Raw genomic sequence first — 14,683 nt, forward strand, 5'->3', positions numbered from 1 at the left:
CGCTGAGGGGGCACAAGAGAGGCAGCGCGGCGGCTGCGTTCTCGCCGCCCCTGAAGTGGGGAGTGCAGCTGGACCCCGCACTACTTAAGGAGAGTAGCGCGGGGCTTAAGGTAAGTGGGGAAAGGGCCTCAAATGCCTGCAGACTTATGGCCCAGCAGATTCCAGAAGCCCCGCGGTTCCTGAGAGTGGGCAAACTCTGTTGTTTTCCCTGGCTTTGGGGCTTCCTCTCCTTCCAGTCACTCCCCCCCCCTTTGCATTCCTCACAGGCATTTCTGGGGGGTCAACGGCTGGCTTATTTAAAAATCAATCGCTTTGATTTTAGAACTGTCTACCTGACAATCCTCCCCACATTCTAAATCCGCTTCCCCAGAACAAAATTCAATAGAGAGGACTTGCAGTGCCATTCTAAGCAAGATGACACTCTTCTAAGCCCATTTAGCTTCAACATACTTTGAAAAGTATGTTTTGAATGGCACTGTAAATCATAAACAGCAAGCAAAACCCGCAAAACCGAAGTCGTAAGACCTTACATAAAAATATAACGGCCATCATTCTGTCACTTATTTTAGCCTGAAAAAGCTTTGGAAGTTTATGAAGCAGCGCAGAAGAAAAATCCCTTGGACGCAGCTGTGGCGCGGAAAATCGGACAGGCCTACGTGCACACCCATCAGTACAACAAGGTGAAGAAACAGAACTTTTTTACCACTGAGTATTCTGGTTTTTCTGCATTCTTGTTTTGCTCACTCCCAAGTTCTTGCTTCTTTGGGGAAAGGGATTCTGTTCTGTATATATTTTGCACCCTGTACTGGCGGATTCAATATTACACCAGTTGATGTCCAGCATGTAACCTTCATATTTAATTTGCAGGTTTTTACACTGGTCGAAAATCAAAACAGGGACACTATACTATTGGCTACAGAGAAATAATTATATCCTTGCAAAATATATGCTAAACGTGCAAAAATTTAATACACAGTGCAGCAAGCAACCAAGCGAGAATCCAAGCAGTGTAACGTTTTTCAAAATGTTTCCACTTGCTATGCGTATGTCTTTATAACATTTCCCACGCCCAGTGTTGGGATCCAAAAATTTTAGTAACAGGTTCCCATGGTGGTGGGATTCAAACTGTGGCGTAGGGCCAGTGGGGCTGGGCAGGGCACGACGGGAGCGTGACCGGGCATTCCGGGGGTGGGGCATTCCTGGGCGGGGCTGTGGCAAGGAAACGAATGCACGCAGGCGCAGGCTGCCACGCACGCTGGTGCACCTCCTGCTAGATTGCTTCCAGTTCTGCGCGCTACTTCTGAGAGGAGGGGCGTAACTAAGGCCAAAATCACGTGGCAAAATCACCAACGAGTAACCCCCTCTCGGCACACACAAATAATTAGTAACCTACTCTCGGGAACCTGTGAGAACCTGCTGGATCCCACCTCTGCCCACGCCACTCTGTTGTCCCTGTGCTTCCTCTTCAGTGCTATTTTCTGAGCTTGCTTTGTCATCTCACCTGTTTACTTTTGTCAGGTTGGGGGGTGTTGATATCTTCGAAGCTACAAAGACCGACGCAAGGAGAATCGCAGCACGAAGCTCTGAAGCATCAAAGCTCTGAATCCACACCAAAGTAAAAATAAAATGAGAGAATCACAAAATCGCTAAAATCCAGGATGCATGAAAAATGTGTTGAGGCTGCAAGTAAAATGCGTTGGGCTACAAACCATGCGGAACTCGTCAAAGGAAATTTTTTCTTTCCTGCCTCAAAACATTTTATTTGGGTGGTGCAGAAAGGACCAATATCTCAAAAGCAGATTTTTTTTCCCTTGGTGAATTAATCTGCTGAAACGTCTCGCTTTGTCACAGGCTATCAACTACTATGACGTCGCTCTCAAAATGAGCGAGCAGGACTTCTTGTGTCACGATCTGGCTAATCTCCTCTTAAAGCTGAAGAAGTTTGGCAAGGCCGAGAAGGTCCTAAACCAAGCACTGGATCATGACCCTGGTAACATTTCTGGTTTCTTGGATTCTTTATGGGGAATGTTCATTTTGTCCTAAGGCAGAAGAATGCTAAATAACCAACTTGCAGGGTAGGCCTAGACCCAACACTGGTACATATGGCAATTCTGTCTAGCTGCTGTTTATGACTAGATATTTAATAACTCTTCTCCTTAGAAGAAGAAAAGTTTTGGATTTATATCCCCCTTTCTCTCCTGCAGGAGACTCAAAGGGGCTTACAATCTCCTTGCCCTTTCCCCCTCACAACAAACACCCTGTGAGGTAGGTGGGCTTTGAAGAACTGTGGCTAGCCCAAGGTCACCCAGCTGGCGTGTGTGGGAGTGTACAGGCTAATCTGAATTCCCCAGATAAGCCTCCACAGTTCAGGCGGCAGAGCTGGGAATCAAACCCGGTTCCTCCAGATTAGATACACGAGCTCTTAACCTCCTAGCCACTGCTTCTGGCTCTGGTGTGGGAAATACCTGGAGATTTGGTGAGAGGAGCCTGGAAGAAGAAGAAAAGTTGGATTTATATCCCCTCCCTTTGTCTCCTGTAAGGAGACTCAAAGGGGCTTACAAACTCCTTTCCCTTCCCCCTCACAACAAACACCCTGTGAGGTAGATGAGGCTGAGAGAACTCCAAAGAACTGTGACTAGCCCAAAGTCATCCAGCTGGTGTGTGTTGGAGTGCACAAGCTAATTTGGTTTGCCAGATAAGCCTCCCAAAGCTCAAGTGGCAGAGCGGGGAATCAAACCCAGTTCTCCAGATTAGAGTGCACCTGCTCTTAATCACTACACCTCACTAGAGAGAGTGGAGTTTAAGGAAAGGAGGGACCTCAGCAGGGTATTATCCATAGAGTCTACCTTCCAAAATAGCTGTTTTCTCCCGGGGAACTGATCTTGGTCACCCAGAGGTCAATGTTATTAGTGCGAGATCTCCAGGTGGCACCTGGAGGTTGGAAACACTGCCGAGCATTTTTCTATAAGGATTGTAAGAAGCTGAGTTAATTTGCAGTTTTTATAGCAGCGTAGGATCAGCTCTAATATCACAAAAGACTGAGCAAGCAGTTTAAAAAAACGTAAGGTAGAGAACAGGATGATGTTACTTTGCACAGTAGAAAGGCTGTAGGTCCATGTTTTCATTCATTCATTCATTCATTCATTCATTCATTCATTCATGCATTCATTCATTCATTCATTCATTCATTCATTCATTCATTCAATTTTAGATTTATACCCCGCCCATCCCCTTAGGGCTCAGGGCGGCGAACAACATAATATAACAGTATACGTTAAATAGAATACAAACTCGTAAAACAACATACATAAAACTGTAAAATGAAAACGTTTCAGATGGCGACTTCACACATCAAACCTAGCACTAGTCAGTTACAATAACAGCAGCACCGTATCAATACATTAACAATTCAATATATTAGCAATATATCAAAACATTTACAATACAGCAACAATACAGCAGTATCTCAGCACAGTAACATTATATTAGCAATATGTATCGATACATGAACGCTATAACAATACACTAACAATAAAGCTACAAACTACTCTACACTACACTACAATTGCTGTAAAGAAAATAATCTAACAATACTACCCGATTTTCTCCAAAAGAGCTGGCTACACCTATCTAACTTACCCTCCCTAATAATATACTAAGGAGGAAACTAACTACCCCAACCTTCGCTCCTATAAATTACTAACTAAAACGACACAAAAAGAAAATTGGCGCAAAGCCCGAATTGAAAGGACCATTGCCCAGTCCCAAAGGCCATTTATGTATGTGTGGTCTCCTCCGCAGTTAGCCTTGATTTCATAAGAACATAAGAACTAGCCTGCTGGATCAGACCAGAGTCCATCTAGTCCAGCACTCTGCTACTCGCAGTGGCCCACCAGGTGCCTTTGGGAGCTCACATGCAGGAGGTGAAAGCAATGGCCTTCTGCTGCTGCTGCTCCTGAGCACCTGGTCTGCTAAGGCATTTGCAATTTCCTTCAAGGAAATCTCCTAATATCGCACAGATTTTCCCCTCCCCCACACTCACTCAAAGGACTGAAGCTCTGCAGCTTTGAAATGCTGGGAAAGCTTGAATTCTCATCTAGGTTGGCCATAGATTGGCTGCAGCAGCTGGCCGTCCGTCACACTGTGAAGATCCTTGTGCTGTAGTGGCGGCTGCCGCCAAAGCAATGTATTTTTTAAAATCTGCGCAGCCAATTCAATCTCCAGCGGCCAATCAAAAGCCTTGATGGGCATATGACCCACGCGATTGGTGGACACTTGCCAAGGTCACGGAGGTCACCATGGCCCCCACAGGCATCACATTGAAGAAGAAGAAGAGTTTGGATTTATATCCTCCCTTTCTCTCCTGCAGGAGACTCAAAGGGGCTTACAATCTCCTTGCCCTTCCCCCCTCACAACAAACACCCTGTGAGGTGGGTGGGGCTGAGAGAGCTCCGAAGAACTGTGACTAGCCCAAGGTCACCCAGCTGGCGTGTGTGGGAGTGCACAAGCTAATCTGAATTCCCCAGATAAGCCTCCACAGCTCAGGCGGCAGAGCGGGGAATCAAACCCGGTTCCTCCAGATCAGAGTGCACCTGCTCTTAACCTCCTATGCCACTGCTGCTCCATATTGGAAATCCTTTGTCTGCACTCACTGTTTTGCATAATGACATTCGTTTTGATCTTCCAGTTGATGATGTGCCTTCCATGATGAAGGATGTCAAGAACCTGATGCTGTTAACCAAGGTCTACATGGCATCGAAGAAAGGAGAAAAAGTTCTGGAAACTTTGAACAAGGTAAACAGTATCCCATGCCTATGAGGTCCTGCATGCCGAAATCAATACAGGCCATCATGGGCCAAATGTAAGTTTGACAGCTAATGGTTGTTCCCTCCCTGTCAGAAAAGATTAACTTAATAAAGGGTTTTTTTTTTAAATATCCAGTGAGGCTGAAATGCCCACCCACAAGATTTCTGATGTCAGATTTATGTCCATTCATTGGTTTCGAGCCATCTTGGGGCCGGGTGCTTGCAAGGGACCCCCAGAGGATGACTGAAGGCAGCACAGTGGGTTGAAATGCAGTTGTAAGACCCATGGATGTAAGAGGTGATTTTTTTTTTCATCTGGTGCTATATGGCTAGCCCAGTCTCATCTGATCTTGGAGACTAGGTAGGGTCGACCCTGGTTAGCACATGGCCAAGAGACCACCAAGGAAGTCCAGGATCACCATGCAGAAGCAGACAATAGCAGCCCCCCTCTGAAGGTCCTCTGCCTTGAAATACCTATGGGGAAGCCATAGAATCATAGAGTTGGAAGAGAAGGGCCATCAAGAGGGGCCATCAAGTCCAACCCCTGCAATGCAGGAACACATAATCAAAGCACTCCTGACAGATGGCCATCCAGCCTCTCTTTAAAAACCTCCAAAGAAGGAGACTCCACCACCGAGGTGGTGCTTAGGTAGAATCTCTTTTCCTTCACCTTGAACCCATGACTCCTGGTCCTAGTCTCTGGAGCAGCAGAAAACAAGCTTGCTCCCTCACCAACATGACATCCCTTCAAATATCTAAACAGGGCTATCATGTCACCATGAGTTGGTTGCAACTTGATGGAACTTCCCACCATCACCAACTTTGCTGCTGGTGTCAGATGTATTGCCATAGCTGACGGCTTGATTCAGCCGTGTTATGTTGTGCTGTGTTTCACCACTAAGTAGCCGTCTCAGGATCGTTCTCTGGCATGGGTGTACCTAACACCACCCTGTCTTTTTCGGGGGTTTTAAGGCATCAGACACGCAGCAAAGAGTCCTCAAGCGGATCCAGGTCGAACAGCCTGAACTGATCCCTTCTCAAAAGCAAGTGGGGTTGGCAATCCACATTCAGTATGCTGAATTCTACCAAGCTGCGAAGAGATATGCAGAAGCCGTGAAGTACTATATCAGTGCCCTGTCCTTCGTGCCCACTGACAGTAAGGTGAGCATAATCTCAAATCGCTGGGTCCGAACACTTGCTAAGGGCGCCACTGCTAGGCTAGGCAGAAGGTAGGCTGCAGTCCAAAAGTCAGCGTGGTGTAGTCGTTAAGAGCAGTAGACTCTAATCTGGAGACCCTAGTTCAGTGATGGCGAACCTATGGCACGGGTGCCAGAGGTGGCACTCGGTGCCCTCTCTGTGGGCACACACACACAGAGTTTGTCATGTGGTGGCAGAAAATCACCCCCCGCACACACACATATCTAGGCTGGCCTGGGCCACTGAGCACGACGTGCACGCACTGCGGTGAGCAGGGAGGACTTGGCTGGCAGGCCTGGTGCCTGTGCTCCGGATGGCTGCTGCCAGATTTGGGGGGGGGGGGCGCAGAGGAGGCAGAGATGCTAGAGAGGCACAGAACAGTGCACGCGGGACTTGCTGGAGGCTAGAGCAGGCTGGCCCCTTCTCAAGCGGGTGGGGCGGAGGAAGAGGGAGCCAACCATTTTTTTCTAAACTAAAACCTCAGTATTCAGGTTAAATTGCCAGGTTGGCACTTTGTGATAAGTAAGTGGGGTTTGGGTTGCAATTTGGGCACTCATTTTCAAAAAGGTTCGCCATCACTGCCCTAGTTTGATTCCCTGCTCTTCCACGCAGGCAGCAAACTCTTATCTGGTGAACTGGGTTTGATTCCACGCTCCTCCACAGGATTGGCTGACTCTAATCTGGGGAAACTGATTTTGAGTGGTAAAACCTGCGCCAGTATCCAATCGCTAACCAAATTATGCTTCCATTTGCAGGTAGTGCTCGAATTAGCTCGCCTGCATTTGATACAAGGAGAGACAGAGCAGTGTGAGCATTATTGTTCTCTTCTGCTTCAAGATGACAGCAACAGCGAAATTGGAACAATGGTATGACTGTTCTTTTGTCGTCATCATCATCATCATCATCCTCATATTATTATTATTATTATTATTATTATTATTATTATTATTATTATTATTATTATTATTATTATTATTATTATTATTATTATTATTATCACATCTTTTAGCGTTGGGGACTTATTGCTAAGTGATCATCTTCCACTCAATGTAACTTTTTCATTTGAGGTAAAGACTAATACAGAGGACCCCACCAACTTTAGGCATCAGAAAATAACATGGTCACCTCAGGTGGCAGCTGCTACAGAAACACTACTTAGCTCTTTTACATTTAATAAATTAAAAGAGAATATATTACAGGCTGACACACCAGAACGTGGAATACATCACTTTGAACAACTAGTTTCAAATTTAGCAGGGGAACTTCAAGCCGTCTCCTCGACCAAATCTAAGGCTGTAAACGGTCATAGAGAATGGTTTGATCGCTACTGTATTGAATTTAACAACTTAATACGATCATTATATAGAAGTTACCGCAGCACAGGTGAGGAAAAGCTACTCAGCAATATAACCCAACTGAAAAAGGATTTTCAAATTATGGTACAATGGAAACGAAAAAATCGATTCGAACAGCAGTGGGAAACAACTATATCAAGCCACTCTTTAACAAATAACATTAAGCAATTCTGGCAGATCATAAATAGAAGGGCCCAAACGCAGTATCCAGTTGCCCCATATTTCACTAGGACCGATGGTTCAGTTATTTTTCTAATCTGATGAATGCTATCCTAACTGGATACCCTTATTCCACTTCAATACCAGAGGAGCTACCAGATTGGCCTGAGGTTAATCCTCAAGAAGTGAGTAAACTAATCAGTGGTTTGAAAAGCGGTAAGGCCCCAGGTCCTGATGCAATAATACCAGAAATACTTAAATCCTCACCCGAGTGGTGGGCTACAACTCTGGCTTCCTTATTTACCCATGTAAATAACACGGGCCGCATCCCAAAGATGTGGCTGGCGTCTATAGTTGTCCCAATCTACAAAAGGGTGATATTACAAATCCTTCAAACTATCGGTCCTATAAGCCTATTATCTGTAATTGGCAAACTATATGCAAAACTACTCCCTTAGGAGAGTGGAAGATTGGGTCAAGCAAGCAGAAGTAATAGGACCGAGCAAATCGAATTCACTAAAATAAATCAACACTGGATCATGTAACAGTTTTAGCACACTTAGCTAACAAAAGTATAACTCATAATAACCGTAAACTGTTTGCAGCCTTCCTGGATTTAAAAGGGGCATTTGACTCCATATCTAGAGCCCTACTGTGGAGAAAATTGACGGCAAGTTACATGGACCCCAGACTACTGTTTCTTATAAAACAGCTACACACTTGCACTAGCTGCAGAATAAGAGCCGCAACAAAAGGACCGCTCACAGAAAAAATATCATCACAACCAGAGGGTCAAACAAGGCTGTACATTGGCCCCCACTTTGTTCAATATATTCCTTAGTGATCTAGTGCCAACCCTCCAGAAGGCCAATGGGCATGTTCCCAAACTAAGCACTAAACACGTGCCCGCGTTACTGTATGCTGACGACACCGCTTTTTCTTTCCCACACTAAAGTTGGTCTCACTGCCTCTCTTAAATTGCTGCGCTGAATATTGTAAGAGGAACGAACTGGTAATTAACTATGAAAAAACCAAAATAATGGTCTTCGCTAGAAGACCCCCTAGTCATACATGGACCATCAATAACAGACCCATAGAACAAGTTAACCAGTTCAAATATTTGGGCATAACTCTTACTAGCAACCTTAATTGGGCAGTACATAGGAAATTAGCACTCGCTGCAGCCAACAACAGTGCCCTAGCAATTCAGCGTTTCTTTTTCACTGTGGGCCACCAGTATATACCATCCGCATTGAAGGTGTTCAATGCTAAATGCGGCTCTCAGCTCCTCTATGGAGCACCTATTTGGATCGGAGCTATAAACAAAAATATAAACACAGCCCAGTCCCGTTTCTTCCACAAAATTATGGGCTTACCAAATTGTGCTTCATATGCAGCCCTATGTTTAGAACTCGGGCAAATATCATATGCCACGATGGCCTGGCTGAGAACTGTCAGATACTGGCTACGTATCCACTATTTACAGGATCACTCCAGTTTGTTACACCTCATGCTTTCCGACTATGCAAATTCTAGGTGGCTGAAACTAGTTGAGGGAAAAATCAACACTCTTGGCTTTTCATTAGAGTCGTTAGTCCCTCTTTCCCTATCAGAAGCATATAGCTGCTTGAAAACTAAGCTATTAGAACAAGAGTATCAGGATATGATAACAGCTGCGAGGAAAACGTGTTCCCCCCTGACCCTGCTTATTCCAATTGAACAAGGACACATGGCCAATTATTTACAGTGGATCACCAACCCTAAATTAAGAAGAGCTTTAACACTGGCCAGACTCAATCTAATGCCTTCTATGCTGCTCTATGGCAGATATCAACAAATTGATAAACAGAGGAGGCTATGTCCATGCAATATGGGTCAGGTGGAGACACTCGATCATACCCTCTTTCATTGTGTAAGGTTTGCAAAAATCAGAATGTCACAATCTGCACTTATCCCATTTCTGTATAACAATCTAACTGATGCTCTTAAGATACCTATGCTTTTGAACAACATGGATCCCACAGTGTGTGAGAATGTAGCAAAATTTCTGCTAACAATAATAGACATAAGTCTAGATGAATACCAACCAATGTCTATGTATTATGACCGCATATAGCCAGCAGTGATTTTGCTGGCTTCTGTCAGTGTCCGATGACGTTTGGGTGGGTTAACTTAGCTGAAGGAATGTCCTGTAGTTACAGAAGGACCATGTATATATTTTAGTATTTAGTATTTTAGTACCAGTGTCTATAATTGTGAGCAATAATGGGCAAATTTTGTATGCTGATTTTGTATGTTTATTTTATGCCAATAAAGGCTTGTGACTGACTGATTATTATTATTATTATTTATACTTGTATACCGCCCTCCCCCAGAGGGCTCAGGGCGGTGAACAACAAGATATACAGATAGAGCACAAAATAAAATCAATGATACCAAAGTTAATTAAATAAGTAATTATGGCTCTATACACATTAAAACCAGCCCTATTAAAATGCAGCTTCCAAATACCAAACATAACAGATGGCGATCTACTATCAATCCCCTAAAAGTCCCCTAAAAGAGTGGGGGGGGGGGCTAATTTTAATTTTGTAACAGATCACTGCTCTTATTTACGAAGGATTTTCCTTAATTTTCGTTTTCCTCACTTCTATGTTCCTGTTTCTTTGGGGGAGGGTCAGTTCCGCACGTATTTTACTCCCTCTGGTGGTCGATTCGATATCACCTGGGTTCAAGTCCAACATGTTTCCCTGCAGATTAAAGGGAGAAAAACACTTGTGGAACTGAAGATCACTTTTCTCCCCAATGAAACAGAAACTTTGACGTGAGGAAAGTCAGAATGTGGAAAAACCGTTGTTCTTTACAAGCCACCACAAGGGAAGCAACACGAAAAGCTCAGTGGCTTCCACACTTCCTTGCAACTGAACTGAACACGAAGAGTCAATCAATTTATTATTACAGTCAAAGACCAGCAAATTACAGTCAGGGACCGACAAATTCTATACAGCAAATTATAGTCAAGGATCAACAAATTCTATACACACTCTCAACCTTGTAATTCCCGGTGTAATTGTAATATATAGAAATACCCCAAAATCAACATTGAGGCCTAATTTGTTTCACTTGTCCCATACATACGGTAACTTAGCGTTAAAATACATCCAGTCCATAACTTAGCATTAAAAAATCCAATCCATAACTTAGCGTTAAAATAAATCCGATCTATAACTTAGCGTTAGAATGAATCCGATCCATAACTTAGCGTTAAAATGAGTCACTCCAGTTAAAATTATTCGTATACATGCATGGGCTTGCCTACTTATTGTCTTTCGGCCTGTCTGCACTTCCATTTGTTCAATCCTAGGTTAAAATAATAATAGTAATAATATTAATAATTAATAATGATTGTGAGCCATATATTCATATATCTGTATCTTTAATACAATATCAGTTGCCTGCTCACTGGTCTGCGTTTCTTTATAACAAATGTACAAAATTTGGCAACCAGTCTAGACCAGTTTGGATTTTTGTCTTCCAGGAGCTTCCTTATACATACATTTTCTGGATAACCCCTGAAGTTATTTAATATTGGGTTTAGTATTTTGGCTCTTATTTCTCTGAAGTGAGGGCAGTGAAGGAGGATGTGGCCTGTAGAACACGAAGAGTGGAGAGCAGGAGACGCATGACAGTCCTGATATGCATAGTTGGTTTTTTTTCCACAAAGGGACAGGCTTGGATAGATTCCCTGTTGTTGGTTGGTGTAGCTATCAAGGCAATATAGCAGCAACGGGGCTTTCAAATGGCAGTTCTTTGCAAAGCATTGAGTTTTGTTGCGCTGAATATGAAATGTTTGCTCTTTTGCTAGATGATGGCAGATCTTCTGTTTAGAAAAGAGAAGTATGACCAAGCCGTCCATCTGTATCGAAACATTCTGCAGAAAATGCCAGGTATTGGTAATTAAAGGCCAGATGCATGTGTACATGGACTGGGGCCAAAAGATTTTTTAAAAATTCAGCCGACAGCACTCCATCTGTGATACTGCAGTCACACCGTTAAGGTCTGTTCTTCCGTACATTTGCATGTTGTTTCCAAAGACCTGAACGTATTAAAGTGTTCTTTATGCGGTTTCAGATAATTTCTTAGTCATGGAGAGCTTGATTGATTTGCTGAGGAGAAGCGGTAAACTTGATGAAGCGACACCCTTTTTTGAAATGGCAGAGCGCAAATCAACCCGAATACCTTTGGAGCCCGGCTATAACTACTGCAAGGGATTGTATTGCTGGTAAGTTGCAGAGAGCAGTATGAACAAAAGGGACATGCTCTGTGAAATAGTAGCAGGAAAGCCAATTGAGGAAATATATAGTGGCCTTGATCAGTGTATCATTTTAGTCCTCTTCCTGTGCATAGCAACCCCAGCTTTCCTTGGGCCCCTTCCGCACATGCAGAATAATGCACTTTCAATCTACTTTCAATGCACTTTGCAGCTGTATTTTACTGTGCAGAATAGCAAAATCCACTTGCAAAGAATTATGAAAGTGGATTGAACGTGCATTATTCTGCATATGTCTCTGGAACCAGCAGAGAGGAGTAGCAGTGGAGAAGAAGACTGGGCCAGGAAGAGCAGAGTGAGCTCTGGTGGGCCACTGCGAGTAGCAGAGAGCTGGACTAGATGAACTCTGGTCTGATCCAGCTGGCTTGTTCTTATGTTCTTATATGCAGAAGGGACTTTAGTGATTTCCCAGCGAAGTACTAACCCTGACCAATGCTCCTAAACTTCCAAGATGTGGCCGGCTAATCTGAGCTATTCTGGCTGCTTGACGTGCTTTTATGCCCGACCTTTATTGGTGGTTTTAATTGCCTTTTTAAATTACTTGGGTTATTTTACTGATGTATTTTATTGGAAGTATAAATCCAAGCTCTCTTCTTCTACTCCCTCTAGTGGTTGATTCGATATAGCGGGAGATTAAATCCAGTTTATTTCCCTGCTGGTTTAAGCGGCCGCTTCATAAAAACAGGTGTGATATGGAATCAACCGCTGGAGGAAGCAAAACACACATGGGACTTTTAAAAGACGCCGAAGAAACAGGAAGTTTGAGATAAAGAAAAAGAGAATGCACTTTGAAGATTCAAGGGCTCAGTTTGGTCCATGTGCAGTTGCAAGGTTATGTGAATAGCTTCTCACTAGGTGCATGTTTAGGCTCATGAAAAAGGCTGTCAGGGAGCAAAAGGCTCCTTGTGTATCCCTTCTAAATAAATGTATATTTTAGCTCTGGGCCTCTCTTCCTCTTCACCAACAGGCACATGGGGAAGCCGAATGAAGCCCTGAAGTTCTTCAATAAAGCCCGTAAGGATAATGACTGGGGCCAGAAAGCCCTTAATAAAATGATTCAGATCTGCCTAAATCCTGACGACGAGATAATCGGCGGAGAAGCTTTTGAGAACCAAAATGGGGATGCGAGGTAAACAAGCCACAGTACTTCAGTGGTGCAACGTGAAGACCTCTGCTTGGTTGACTTCAGGAAAAGTGTCAGTTGGCGCCATGGATAAGGTGACCAGATGGTCACCTTATTAGAACTGGGTGAACCGGGACTGCTTGGCACATGCAGTACGCACAGCCATTGCAGGAAGCGCCATGGCCTTCTGGGAGGCTGCCGCACTGCCTTACGCCCCAGAAGGCAGTGCGGCAGCCTCCCAAAAATCGGGACAATTTAAATAATCCACGGGCCGCGGGACAAATTGTTTGAAGGCAGGACTGTTCTGCCTAAAGCGGGACGTCTGGTCAGTCTGGCCATGGAGCCCACAGACCCCACACTGGACTGGAAAATATCAAAACTCTTTTCTTCTCAACAGTATCCTAAAGGAAAAGAGGGAATCTGAGCAGCACGGGATCCGCACAGCAGAGAAGCTCCTCAAGGAGTTTTACGCCCACTCCCAAGAGGGTCACAAACAAGAGGAGATGTTGCGCAACTACTGTTTAATGGCTACCAAAGAGAAGCATAATGTAGACAAGGCCTTAGATGCATTTACAATTTTGGCACAGAAGCAGGTAAGACCTTCAGAGAGCCAGCGTGGTGCAGTGGTTAAGAGCAGGTGCATTCTAATCTGGAGGACCGGGTTTGATTCCCTGCTCTGCCACTTGAAATGTGGAGGCTTATCCGGTAAACCATCTTAGCTTGTGTGCGCCAACACACGCCAGCTGGGTGACCTTGGGCTAGTCATAATTCTTCGGAGCTCTCTCGCCCCACCCACCTCACAAGGTGTCTGTTGTGAGGGGGGAAGGGCAAGGAGATTGTAAGCCTCTTTGAGTCTCCTTGCAGGAGAGAAAGGGGGGATATAAATCCAATTCTTCGTCGTCATCTTCTTCAAAACTGAAAGGGGCTACAGTCGGGGATGAAACAGCAATAGAAACGTTAGGGGTGGCACAGGAGTGCCGCCATCATATGGAAATGTCCTTTGCAGTGCTCAAAAAAGTTGATTGCAGTCAAATTCAGGACACACACACCCCCTTTACACCCTGCCTATTCTGGACATGTTTTTTTCTAGATGGAAAATGTGTCGGCGATACTGGCCATGGCTCAAGCAAACCTGATTCTCAAGCAGACGGCCAAAGCCAAGACCCAGCTGAAGCGGCTGAGCAAGGCTGCTTGGTCTTTGACGGATGCCGAAGAGCTGGAGAAGGGTTGGATTTTGTTGGCCGACATCCATTGCACAAATGGCAAATACGACCTCGCCACGGAACTGTTAGACCGCTGCTTACGGTACAATAAGGTGAGAGAATGCGTGTGGCAGTTGCTTTGGCTGGAAAACCTCTTGATGCGTCGATTCCTGCCTCTGGGATCACCTTTGCCACTATACCTCCAAAGCAGTGGTGGGATTCTAAAATCCAACCACCGGGTCCCCGTCCCCCCATCGCCCCCCCCTTTCCGATGTTGAGCAGGAGGGAGGCAAGAAAAGGTGGCGGCTGCTGCGGAGGACCGACTGCGGGGGGCCGGCAATCGGACCACGCTCCTCTGGGCCAGCGGCATGGCTGCCCTGGTGGGATTCCAGCTAGTTAGCTACCGGTGCAAACCGGCTGAATCCCACCTCTGTCCCAAAGGCTGTTATGCTCCAAGGGAAACAACCTTCTGGTACCCTGTTTCCCCGAATATAAGACATCCCCTGAAAATA

The 14,683-nt window shown here is 44.9% G+C and overlaps 1 protein-coding gene across 1 annotated transcript in view; it reads left to right on the forward strand.

The window, feature by feature from the left end:
• Positions 1-14,683, forward strand: part of TTC21A (tetratricopeptide repeat domain 21A) — a 51,132-nt gene that overhangs the window by 31,525 nt on the left and 4,924 nt on the right. The window contains exons 17-26 of the mRNA XM_048511208.1: positions 570-680; positions 1,852-1,990; positions 4,688-4,794; positions 5,778-5,966; positions 6,758-6,868; positions 11,382-11,463; positions 11,648-11,798; positions 12,814-12,975; positions 13,367-13,562; positions 14,060-14,284. Coding sequence (XP_048367165.1) covers positions 570-680; positions 1,852-1,990; positions 4,688-4,794; positions 5,778-5,966; positions 6,758-6,868; positions 11,382-11,463; positions 11,648-11,798; positions 12,814-12,975; positions 13,367-13,562; positions 14,060-14,284 — 1,473 coding nt within the window. The remainder of the gene's footprint in view (positions 1-569; positions 681-1,851; positions 1,991-4,687; positions 4,795-5,777; positions 5,967-6,757; positions 6,869-11,381; positions 11,464-11,647; positions 11,799-12,813; positions 12,976-13,366; positions 13,563-14,059; positions 14,285-14,683) is intronic.

Source organism: Sphaerodactylus townsendi, linkage group LG11, assembly GCF_021028975.2.
Source record: "Sphaerodactylus townsendi isolate TG3544 linkage group LG11, MPM_Stown_v2.3, whole genome shotgun sequence".
NCBI classification, from domain to species: Eukaryota; Metazoa; Chordata; class Lepidosauria; order Squamata; family Sphaerodactylidae; genus Sphaerodactylus; species Sphaerodactylus townsendi.